The sequence below is a fragment of the Trichomycterus rosablanca genome, chromosome 9 (genome assembly GCF_030014385.1).
Source record: "Trichomycterus rosablanca isolate fTriRos1 chromosome 9, fTriRos1.hap1, whole genome shotgun sequence".
In the NCBI taxonomy this organism is placed as follows: Eukaryota; Metazoa; Chordata; class Actinopteri; order Siluriformes; family Trichomycteridae; genus Trichomycterus; species Trichomycterus rosablanca.
Window position 1 is genome coordinate 29,786,296 of NC_085996.1, and position 11,439 is coordinate 29,797,734.

At 38.7% G+C, this 11,439-nt stretch overlaps 2 protein-coding genes across 2 annotated transcripts in view; both read right to left on the reverse strand.

Annotated features, from left to right (window-relative positions):
• Window positions 1-1,805, reverse strand: part of sgpp1a (sphingosine-1-phosphate phosphatase 1a) — a 31,093-nt gene extending 29,288 nt beyond the window's left edge. Inside the window, exon 1 of the mRNA XM_063001345.1 lies at window positions 497-1,805. Coding sequence (XP_062857415.1) covers window positions 497-1,216 — 720 coding nt within the window. The 5' untranslated portion in view covers window positions 1,217-1,805. The remainder of the gene's footprint in view (window positions 1-496) is intronic.
• Window positions 1,806-4,826: 3,021 nt separating this feature from the next.
• On the reverse strand, window positions 4,827-11,065 carry snapc1a (small nuclear RNA activating complex, polypeptide 1a). Its single transcript, XM_063002514.1, has 11 exons — window positions 11,056-11,065; window positions 10,814-11,003; window positions 8,298-8,457; window positions 8,075-8,215; window positions 7,774-7,878; window positions 7,375-7,512; window positions 7,223-7,279; window positions 7,050-7,112; window positions 6,489-6,630; window positions 5,561-5,617; window positions 4,827-5,472 (listed from the first exon to the last, which is right to left on the reverse strand). The coding sequence occupies exons 1-11, from the start codon at window positions 11,063-11,065 to the stop codon at window positions 5,435-5,437; spliced, it is 1,101 nt and encodes a 366-aa protein (XP_062858584.1). The 3' UTR covers window positions 4,827-5,434.
• Between the last annotated feature and the right edge of the window lie 374 nt (window positions 11,066-11,439).

Below are 11,439 nucleotides of genomic sequence, written 5' to 3' on the forward strand. Positions count from 1 at the left end.
GGTCAAGGCTTTGTCAAACTTTTTAAAAATACATTCACACTATCATTTAATTGCATATTGTCATACATTTATAAATGCAAGCCTGGTTTAAAAACTCCTGGAAATCCCAAACTACTGCTGAGACCAGTATTTAACCACAGTTTTGTGGGTGTATGTAGATTACTGACAGTTTTTTTTAACTGAAAACTCTCAGCCTATGCCTGATGCTTTAGTTGTGCTTTGAATGACCACCCGTGTTTTGAGTGGTATAAGAGGGTTTCTCAGCTCCATTTCTTAAGCATCCAGTGCACTGCAGTTTAATATTTTTACTGCTCCCAAACACACATTATAAATCTTTAAAAAAAAAAAAAAAAAGGTTGATAATTGACTTGTAAGCTTGGCTAGCTACAGTCAGTGGGCCTTCAAGATTGGATTTGAAAAACCCTGATAGACAACATGTATGAGGGGATATGAGACACATATATAGATATCATTAGATTTCCAAAATCATGATTACCTCCCATCTATTGTAAGTGAGCATGAAAAGGCAGAAAGGAACTGATGTTCCGGTCATTGCGTGCACAGAGGGCATGCTGTATTCAAAGTTGTAGAAGACCTCCACTTTGACCACGGGTGGAGAAGCAGGACGAGTCCATCCCACGAGGTCTTTGGTGGACTGTCCGAAAAACAGGATCCAGACCCACACCACGATCACACTCCGGGTAACAAAGGCATCCACATTCCACATTAGGAATGGGAAGAACATGATAAAGAACATCTCATTGCCCAGCTCGGTGCCCATTGTGAACAGGTAGAAGAGGAACTTGTTCTCGATGATGAACTCTTGCTCAACATCATCATCAGTAAGAGAGTTCTTACGAAGGGGTTTCACTCTTCCTTTTAAGTCTCCTTTCTCACCCACACCACTGCTGATAGGAACGTCCTTGTTATCAACATGGGACGTTTTAGATCCACTATTCATCTCTGTTGGGTCATTCGAGGAACCGATTAAACCTCTTCTAACCAAAGTGCGTTTCATTTCCAGGTCCCTATCCTCTCCATCACCATGGTCCATACATGCACCGTTAGGAGACACGTCTCGTCCACTCTCCTCCGTCCCGGCTGATTTGCGAGGAAATGTCCCTTTAACTCCGCACAGGTGCTGGAATCTGGCAACATGACACGGATCCTGTAAGTATCTACAAAGACAGACGAACTGTTTAAACAAAGTCGCCATAATGAAACTAAAACAGTCTTTAATGTAACGACTGTACGCTGGTCAGGAGAGGGTGGTGTTCCCTGATAAAGAGGAACACATAGCAACACAGCTAGCTCGCTAACAACTAACTCCGAATTTCTAGTACACCGGTCACATTTGTAGCCCAAAAACTGGGTTCTTCGATGTATAAGTCTGCTTCTGTGGTAGCGGCTTCTTTCTTGAGGAAACGTGTGTCTAACAAAAGTCGGAGTTAAGGAAAAGCTGATCTCACGTCTACACTTGAGCCGCTAGCCCGCCTGTTGAGAACTGAAGGCACCGCGTCCGCGCGATTGGTTACTTCTTCTGTATCGTTTACTAACGAGTCGGTTCTTTGAATCGGTTATTTCAGGTGAACAACGCTAGCCCGTTTTCAATAAGTTAGATTTTGTTAAAAGTTGTCGTACTTTATGGACACAGACACACACACACACAGTAATGAGCCGAGTCCAATGATAATGAGCCGAAGTGCTCACCACTAAAACGAATTGGCAACGGGCTCTCGCACCACATATGACGTAAACGCGGATACCCGCTGACTGAGCCAAAGATCAAGGTTATAACAGCAGAGTATTATATTTAATAACAGCCTAAATCATGATTTATTGTTTTTTTTTTTTTTTTTTTTTTTTTTTTTTTTTTTTAAACGTGGATAAATTATGAATACGTTATTTCAAAAGAAAGACGAAGCAAGACTGGACAAACTGATTAGACGAGCTGGTGCAGTGGTAGGCATTGAACTGGAACCACTGGTAACAGTGGCAGAAAAGAGGACACTGTGTAAACTCTATTCTATCATGGACAATGTCAGTCACCCACTGTATACAGTGATGATTAAACAGAGCAGCATGTTTAGTGACAGGCTGCTGTCTCAGAGGTGCTCCACGGACAGGCTTAGAAAGTCATTCGTACCCAGAGCCATTAGGCTCTACAACTCCACCAGGTAGGGACGGCTGACTGTAGCTAAAGACTGAGGGTTTCTAGTGTAGCCATGTGTGTACGTATACAGTGTATCACAAAAGTGAGTACACCCCTCACATTTCTGCAAATATTTAATTATATCTTTTCATGGGACAACACTATAGACATGAAACTTGGATATAACTTAGAGTAGTCAGTGTACAGCTTGTATAGCAGTGTAGATTTACTGTCTTCTGAAAATAACTCAACACACAGCCATTAATGTCTAAATAGCTGGCAACATAAGTGAGTACACCCCACAGTGAACATGTCCAAATTGTGCCCAAATGTGTCGTTGTCCCTCCCTGGTGTCATGTGTCAAGGTCCCAGGTGTAAATGGGGAGCAGAGCTGTTAAATTTGGTGTTTTGGGTACAATTCTCTCATACTGGCCAGTGGATATTCAACATGGCACCTCATGGCAAAGAACTCTCTGAGGATGTGAGAAATAGAATTGTTGCTCTCCACAAAGATGGCCTGGGCTATAAGAAGATTGCTAACACCCTGAAACTGAGCCACAGCATGGTGGCCAAGGTCATACAGCGGTTTTCCAGGACAGGTTCCACTCGGAACAGGCTTCGCCAGGGTCGACCAAAGAAGTTGAGTCCACGTGTTCGGCGTCATATCCAGAGGTTGGCTTTAAAAAATAGACACATGAGTGCTGCCAGCATTGCTGCAGAGGTTGAAGACGTGGGAGGTCAGCCTGTCAGTGCTCAGACCATACGCCGCTCACTGCATCAACTCGGTCTGCATGGTCGTCATCCCAGAAGGAAGCTGACGCACAAGAAAGCCAGCAAACAGTTTGCTGAAGACAAGCAGTCCAAGAACATGGATTACTGGAATGCCCTGTGGTCTGACGAGACCAAGATAAACTTGTTTGGCTCAGATGGTGTCCAGCATGTGTGGCGGCGCCCTGGTGAGAAGTACCAAGACAACTGTATCTTGCCTACAGTCAAGCATGGTGGTGGTAGCATCATGGTCTTGGGCTGCATGAGTGTTGCTGGCACTGGGGAGCTGCAGTTCATTGAGGGAAACATGAATTCCAACATGTACTGTGACATTCTGAAACAGAGCATGATCCCCTCCCTTCGAAAACTGGGCCTCATGGCAGTTTTCCAACAGGATAACGACCCCAAACACAACCTCCAAGATGACAACTGCCTTGCTGAGGAAGCTGAAGGTAAAGGTGATGGACTAAACCCAATTGAGCACCTGTGGCGCATCCTCAAGTGGAAGGTGGAGGAGTTCAAGGTGTCTAACATCCACCAGCTCCGTGATGTCATCATGGAGGAGTGGAAGAGGATTCCAGTAGCAACCTGTGCAGCTCTGGTGAATTCCATGCCCAGGAGGGTTAAGGCAGTGCTGGATAATAATGGTGGTCACACAAAATATTGACACTTTGGGCACAATTTGGACATGTTCACTGTGGGGTGTACTCACTTATGTTGCCAGCCATTTAGACATTAATGGCTGTGTGTTGAGTTATTTTCAGAAGACAGTAAATCTACACTGCTATACAAGTTGTACACTGACTACTCTAAGTTATATCCAAGTTTTATTTCTATAGTGTTGTCCCATGAAAAGATATAATGAAATATTTGCAGAAATGTGAGGGGTGTACTCACTTTTGTGATACACTGTATATATATATATATATATATATATATATATATATATATATATATATATATAAACACAGTATATTATTTATATATATATATACAGTACAGGCCAAAAGTTTGGACACACCAGCCAAAAGTTTGGACACACCTTCTCTTCAATGTTTTTTCTTGATTATTTTTATTTTCTACATTGTAGATTAATACTGAAGACATCCAAACTATGAAGAATTATGTAGTGAACCAAAAAGTGTTAAACAAACCAGAATATGTTTTATATTTTACCAACTCTACCTCTGCACAACCCAACTGATGGTCTCAAACACATTAAAAAAGCAACAAATTCCAAAAATTCACTCTAGACAAGGCACAAACATTCATTGAAAACCATTCCAGGTGGAAACCTAATAAAGCTGGTTGAGAAAATTTCAAAGAGTGTGCAAATCTGTCATTAAAGCAAAAGATGGCTACTTTGAAGAATCTAAAATATAAAACATATTCTGGTTTGTTTAACACTTTTTTGTTTACTACATAATTCCATATGTGTTCCTTCATAGTTTGGATGTCTTTAGTATTAATCTACAATGTAGAAAATTTAAAAAAATTAAGAGAAACCACAGGAATGAGAAGGTGTGTCCAAACTTTTGGCTTGTACTGTATGTATATATATATATATATATATATATATATATATATATATATATATATATATATATATATATACACAGTATATATATATGCATACATGCATACATATATACACACACATATATACATGAATATAAAATATTTCCTAAGTAGAGCAATCTCGTTCTACTTGTACAATGACAAAAGGTTCGTTCATGGTTTAGTGGCAAACATAAACGAGCATGCGCATGCGTTGATTAAGTAAACAGTTACCAAATATACTGTTATTGACAAATTATATTAACTCAAAGTACCAATTTTAATTAAGTCTGTCGCAAAAACAACTGTCAGAAATCATGGTTATAATTACACAGTAATCATGTTTTCACTTTAACTTATTTGCTTTTATTAAGTGTATTACAATACAGAGGATACAATGTCTGATATGGTTAATTAAATGTGAAAGTCCCCCTTCCAATGATGTTTCAGCCAAACACATCGCTAATAGGTGTTATGCTTAAAATGTTAAAAATGGTATGCTTCCACCTTGTTTGAGCAAGGCTTAAGTTTGAGCAAAAGACTCGCCCATTCCAGAATGACAGTGTCCCTTTTAAAGCAAGGTCTTTTAAGAAATGTTTTGACAAATTTGGTGTGGAGCAACTCCAGCAGTCCGAATTCCCCTTTAGAGCAACTGAACTTGAATGTTGCATATCAAATAGCCATTTTACTTGTACACTTAAAATAAATTAAATCAACATTTATACAGGCTAATCTATTCAAATAATTCTTATCTTTTTAAAGAATTTCCACAATCACACAAATATATTAAGTAATATCTTACAGTAAACAAAAAAAAACATAGCCAAACTCAAAACTCAAAAATGAAAGGAAAGGGGGGAAAGCACAAATGCTTAAACCCTACCAATTCTCCTTATTTGAAGGCATATTCCAAAGGAAGAGAGATCAACAAATCCACTGCAATGTCCGTGTCACATTTCACCATCTAAAGCGGTGCTTCTGTACAGTTCTCTTTACTAAAAAAAAAAAAAAAATTATATTTGAAATAACAGTTGCATCTTTTTATGAACTATGTAATTGTATTTTGTTTATTTGGTTCCTTACATGCTGCTTTATCTTCCTCCTTAGAGCTCAGGAGCCAGTGCTGTAATTTTTCTGATCCTTTTAAAACAAAAAGGATAGTGTCGAACATAAATAATAAACACTACTGTATCCAACAGCCAAATTAATGATCATGATTAAACCACATCACTAATGTAAGCACTGGCAGAACATACAAGGGGCTTCCTATTCTATTACACTAGAGAACACACCCAAGTAAAAGCTTTGGTAAAACATATTGATTTTGACAAGCTGAACACAAATATGCAAGTATGAAACCTGTACCACATAAGGTTTGTTAAAAAAGAAAAGAAAAAAAAGCTCTTGCAGCATACAGTACATTGTGTATACATTAATAATAAGATAAATTTGAGTAATAATGAGTAATAAGAAGAATTAACAGATTTTTTTGCTTTACACAGGCAATCAAAATTTTTAAATGGGCTAATCTGATTATGCTGGAATGTACGCAAAAGCTGCTTTTAAATATCAGCTAATTGAAACCATGGTGTAAAAATAAAGTGTTTAATTGAAATAAAAGGAGATCATTACTTTCCATTTATGAAATTGTGATTTCATGGGGGGGGGGGGGGGTAATAGAAATAAGTGTAACAAAAACAAGTGTTGATGCTTAGTGTTGGTTCATTTAGTTTATTCCCTTTTTTTTTTTATTTTTTTTTTATTGATTTCACTTGTCCTGATACTGTTTTTTTTTTTTTTACCTTGGTAATGCCTTATGTTAATCACTAAGGTTGGGTCATAAATGCATGTTCAGACACAACTGTTGTACTCTTCTATATTCTATTCTAATACTGTAAAAAAAAAAATCCTAAAATAAAAAACGAAGAATAATGTTATTAGTACAGCAAAATCTGTGTACACCAGAAGTTCTAGGAGACAACCACTATCCTTAAATATAATAGATACTGACCTTGTGGTCCCAGGGTCTGTAAAGTACTCTCTCTGAGAGAAAGTTGTTTCTTTCTGCAAGGCATCAAAGACTCCTGTGCATGGTCTGTTCCCGACCCAGAAGTGTCCATATCTACCTGTCTGTGGCGCCGTGATTTGGAAGCCTGTGATAAAATATTTGTGTTTGATATTCTTCAGCAAGTGTCAAGGTATACTCCTCAATTGGTACAATTTGCTTTACAATTGTTTACAACTGTTTGGCCATAGAGGAGAGAACTACAGTGCTTTGTATTATTTCAATACTAATTAAAAACAGGGCTAAACCACATAACCAAAAGCAACCCCCCCAACCATTAAAACTGTATAAGACCTCCAACCTTTACATGTTTTACCATGTTTGCAACATGGTAGCCAAGGAGCATCAATGCAACAGTTTGTTCAGGTGCATGGTGAAGTTTAAGTTCTACTATCAGTGTTTGTCTATAGTGACTGCATGGCTATGTAATTAAATGCACTACATGGAGAAGGTGTCTACATATGCAACATCTCTTAAAAACAGAAAACTTAAAATTCTACCACAAACCTTTGATAGCTGGCCATAAGACTTGGACTTTATGGAGGCCAGTAGATCTGCTCTCTTGGAAGACTGAAAAAGAAGAAAAATATTCAATAGATCCAAGGTCTCCTTAACTAATTAACTCATAGTTCATCTTGAGTCTTCATAAAATATTAAACAGCCAGCATGGTTGGACTCACCTCATTGTCATTAGTATTCTTCTCTGCTTTTTTGGAAGCATTTTTTTTCTTTGATGACTGAGTGTAGAATAAAGTAGGAGTCAAATAATCTTTTGGATTAAGCATTCACAATGAAAGAAATAGCATGTAGTGCCTACATGGACTCCACTCACTGTATTTTCTTCCTGCCATTTCTGAAACTCCAGTGCACATTCCTCAAGCTGAGCAGTCAGGTTGACCGGCGTCACACTTATTGATGTTGATACAGCCTGTTTAATCCGTTCATAATGAGTCTGCACATTTGTAATTTCCTGCATAAATATAATTACATTAAGTATGTTAATATGTAACAAAACAGCACATAAATCACGCCACATAAATATAGTAATTTACGATGCTTGGGTGGCACCAATTACTAGCTGATCACACTAATTTACCAATATCTAGGACCCACACAAACCTGGGCAGAACAACCCAAATAGTGAGCAGAGATGTTAAAACCCAGGTCCTCAAAACCGTGGAGCTGTGCAACACCCACAAAAAGTTGATTTGTAACAAAAACTCCAACTCACTTCCAGTGTGCCTGCATTAACCAGCTCTGCCACTCTGGCTGGGCGTTCCTGAAACTCATCATTGAGGTCCTTATTAACAAAATTCCGTTTTGAATCAAATACAAGCTGAAGGATAAGGGAATAATGTAAGTCAATGAAGAATGTGTATTATGTTTTAATGCTTACTACACAGTGTGCTACAATAGCAGCAGCACCATTGATGGTGTACCAGAATCACTGTTCTGTAAACTTTTACATTTATTTAAAAAATACAATACTGTTTTAAGCTACTTAATTAATTAATTAATGGCTGTAACATAACCTGTTTGGGCATAGCAGTGTACAAAAATGCCTTCTCAGATACAAGCTTCCTGTAAATATAAACAACATCCAGGTGTTGACAGCTGACAGCATCTGAGACAAACCTCTGCACATGCACCCAATCCTTCTGAGCAATCCACACCTGTAAACAACAAATACATGAATAAAACACACTATCGATCTAATAAGACTCTGGGGATTATGATGGTACTGAGCTGCTGCACCTTTTCCCTTGGCCAGACTGGTTGTGTGTAGTAAAGGCCATAGATCATATAGAGCGCCCCCACTCTGATCTGGAAGCTGTACGGTGGCAGGAAGTAATCATATACAACGGTAAAGACGAGGCGACAGAAGGGTCTTTTCTCATGACGTGCGGTCATTCCACTAGAGACCAATAAAAGAAGGGTTTTAAATTAGAACAAAACTGGGTTTACCTCAGTACACAAAATCTACCAGAGCAATAAAGTTATGACCCAACACAATAGTTTGTATGCTGTGTAATTGCAAAGATGTGAAAATGCAGAAATATCTTTATACAAGTTATTTTAGAGGACAAAGGCATTAAACAGACCTAACTCAAAACTTGATTAGATTTAGACCAACAGTCAAAATGATATCAGGGGATATTTAAACCAGGGATATTTACTGTTACTGACTGTTTATTTAAAAAAAATATATGCTTCAGACAAAACCAAATTTACATTTGCCTTTTCATTCATCACATCCCAGGTTTAGTCTGAGAGCATGTGATATGATTGAATCTACACATTTGCCACTTGAAACATGTTGTAGCATCCATCCATCCATCCACCAATCAGCCATAACATAAAAACCACCTCCTTGTTTCTACACTCACTGTCCATTTTATCAGCTCCACTTACCATATAGAAGCACTTTGTAGTTCTACAAATACTTACTGTAGTCCATCTGTTTCTCTACATACTTTTTAGCCTGCTTTCACTCTGTTCTTCAATGGTCAGGACCCCCACAGGACCACCACAGAGTAGGTATTATTTAGGTGGTGGATTATTCTCAGCACTGCAATGACATAGTGGTGGTGTGTTAGTGTGTGTTGTGCTGGTGTGAGTGGCTCAGACGCATCAGTGCTGCTGGAGTTTTTAAATACGGTGTCCACTCACTGTCCACTCTATTATAGACACTCCTACCTAGTTGGTCCACCTTGTAGATGTAAAGTCAGAGACGATCGCATATCTATTGCTGCTGTTTGAGTTGGTCATCTTCTAGACCTTCATTAGTGGTCACAGGACGCTGCACACGGGGCGCTGTTGGCTGGATTTTTTTGGTTGGTGGACTATTCTCAGTCCAGCAGTGACAGTGAGGTGTTTAAAAACTCCATCAGCGCTGCTGTGTCTTATCCACTCATACCAGCACAACACACACTAACACACCACCACCACACATCAGTGTCACTGAGAATGATTAACCACATAAAATAATACCTGCTCTGTGTTGGTCCTGGGAAAGTCCTGACCATTGAAGAACAGCATGAAAGGGGGCAAAGCAAACAGAGAACAAAGCATGCAGAGAAACAGATGGACTACAGTCAGTAATTGTAGAAGTTTTAATCTTGTCTGCAGAGAAGGATTACACCAACCAAGCCTAACACAGAGGTTCTGTGGATGCAATAACAATAAACAAACATCCTTATATATCCTGTTGGTGACTTATACACTATATACACGATCAGCCATAACATTAAAACCACCTCCTTGTTTCTACACTCACTGTCCATTTTATCAGCTCCACTTACCATGTAAAAGCACTTTGAAGTTCTACAATTGTTGACTGTAGTCCATGTGTTTCTCTGCATACTTTTTAGGCTGCTTTCACCCTGTTCTTCAATGGTCAGGACCCCCACAGGACCACCACAAAGTAGGTATTATTTAGGTGGTGGATTATTCTCAGCACTGCAATGACAGTGGTGGTGTGTTAGTGTGTTTTGTGCTGGTATGAGTGGATAAGACACAGCATCTCGCTGTCACTGCTGGACTGAGAATAGTCCAACAACCAAAAATATAATCAGCCAACAGCGCTTCGTAGACAGCGTCCTGTGACCCTTGATGAAGGTCTAGAAGATGACCAATTCAAACAGCAGCAATAGATGAGTGATCGTCTCTGACTTTACATCTACAAGGTGGACCAACTAGGCAGGAATGTCTAATAGAGTGGACAGTGAGTTGACAGGTATTTAAAAACTCTAGCTGCGCTGCTGTCTGATCCACTCATACCAGCACAACACACACTAACACACCACCACCATGTCATTGTCACTGCAGTGCTGAGAATGATCCACCACCTAAATAATACCTGCTCTTTGGTGGTCCTGTGGAGAGTCCTGACCATTGATGAACAGCATGAAAGGGGGCTAACAAAGCATGCAGAGAAAGATGGACTACAGTCAGTAATTGTAGAACTACAAAGTGCTTCTATATGGTAAGTGGAGCTGATCAAATGGACAGTGAGTGTAAAACAAGGAGGTGGTTTTAATGTTATGGCTGATCAGTGTATATATAGTGAACACTTTAACATTTACGGTTCCAGTGGCAGTCACAATTGAAATCCAAACACTACACTGACAAACTTGTCCTATAAGACAAGCATATATAAAAACTGTTCTGTTCGTATCCCATTTTTAAAGGAAAATTCGTTCGCTAGTCGCTGCATTACAATGCCATTAATGTACCACGATATTGATTTCTTAAAAACCAGTGAGTCTTACTAAAACACATTACTGAAGTCCAAAGATCTCCATGTGGCTGCAAAGTCTTCATAACGCACTGACTCGGTTTGTTGGAAGCGACCCAGCAGCTCTTCACAGTCACTTTTAAATGGAATCCAAAACACATCACACGATCTGGCTGCGGCTTCAAACAACAAACACAGAGCAAGCAAATGTAAAGCAATGTCGACTGAAACATCATTATACAATAGCACAACATATTCAATATACAGCTCGCTTACATGAAGGCATTCTGACAACCAAACGATGAGATCAGAATGATTAGAAAAGAAGATCAGCTCAGGTAACTTCACCTGCTAAGTGTTTGAATAACGAATCCACCAAATCTTACAGAGCTTGCTGATAGGTGGATTTTAAATGGTCAATTAACCAATGACTGCAGCCTGTGCTGTTCACTTCTTTCAGGTCAGCAGTGCAGCCATTATTTAAAAAGAAGAGAGAGAAATGAGGAAAACTATTTATATTTTAACAGCATAATGTTTGTCCATATATAACAGATATGAATATATCATATAATATATCATATATATAATATATCATATCATATAATATATATGAATATATATTCATATATTTTTATGAATATAAAACAAATTGAATAGGTA

Coding starts and splice junctions, on each gene's coding strand:
- snapc1a (XM_063002514.1), bottom strand. Junction 8,458..10,813: donor GACTTCAGTAATGTGTTTTA/GTAAGACTCACT, acceptor ATTGGTCTCTAG/TGGAATGACCGCACGTCATG. Junction 7,280..7,374: donor AATGGCAGGAAGAAAATACA/GTGAGTGGAGTC, acceptor TTCTACACTCAG/TCATCAAAGAAAAAAAATGC.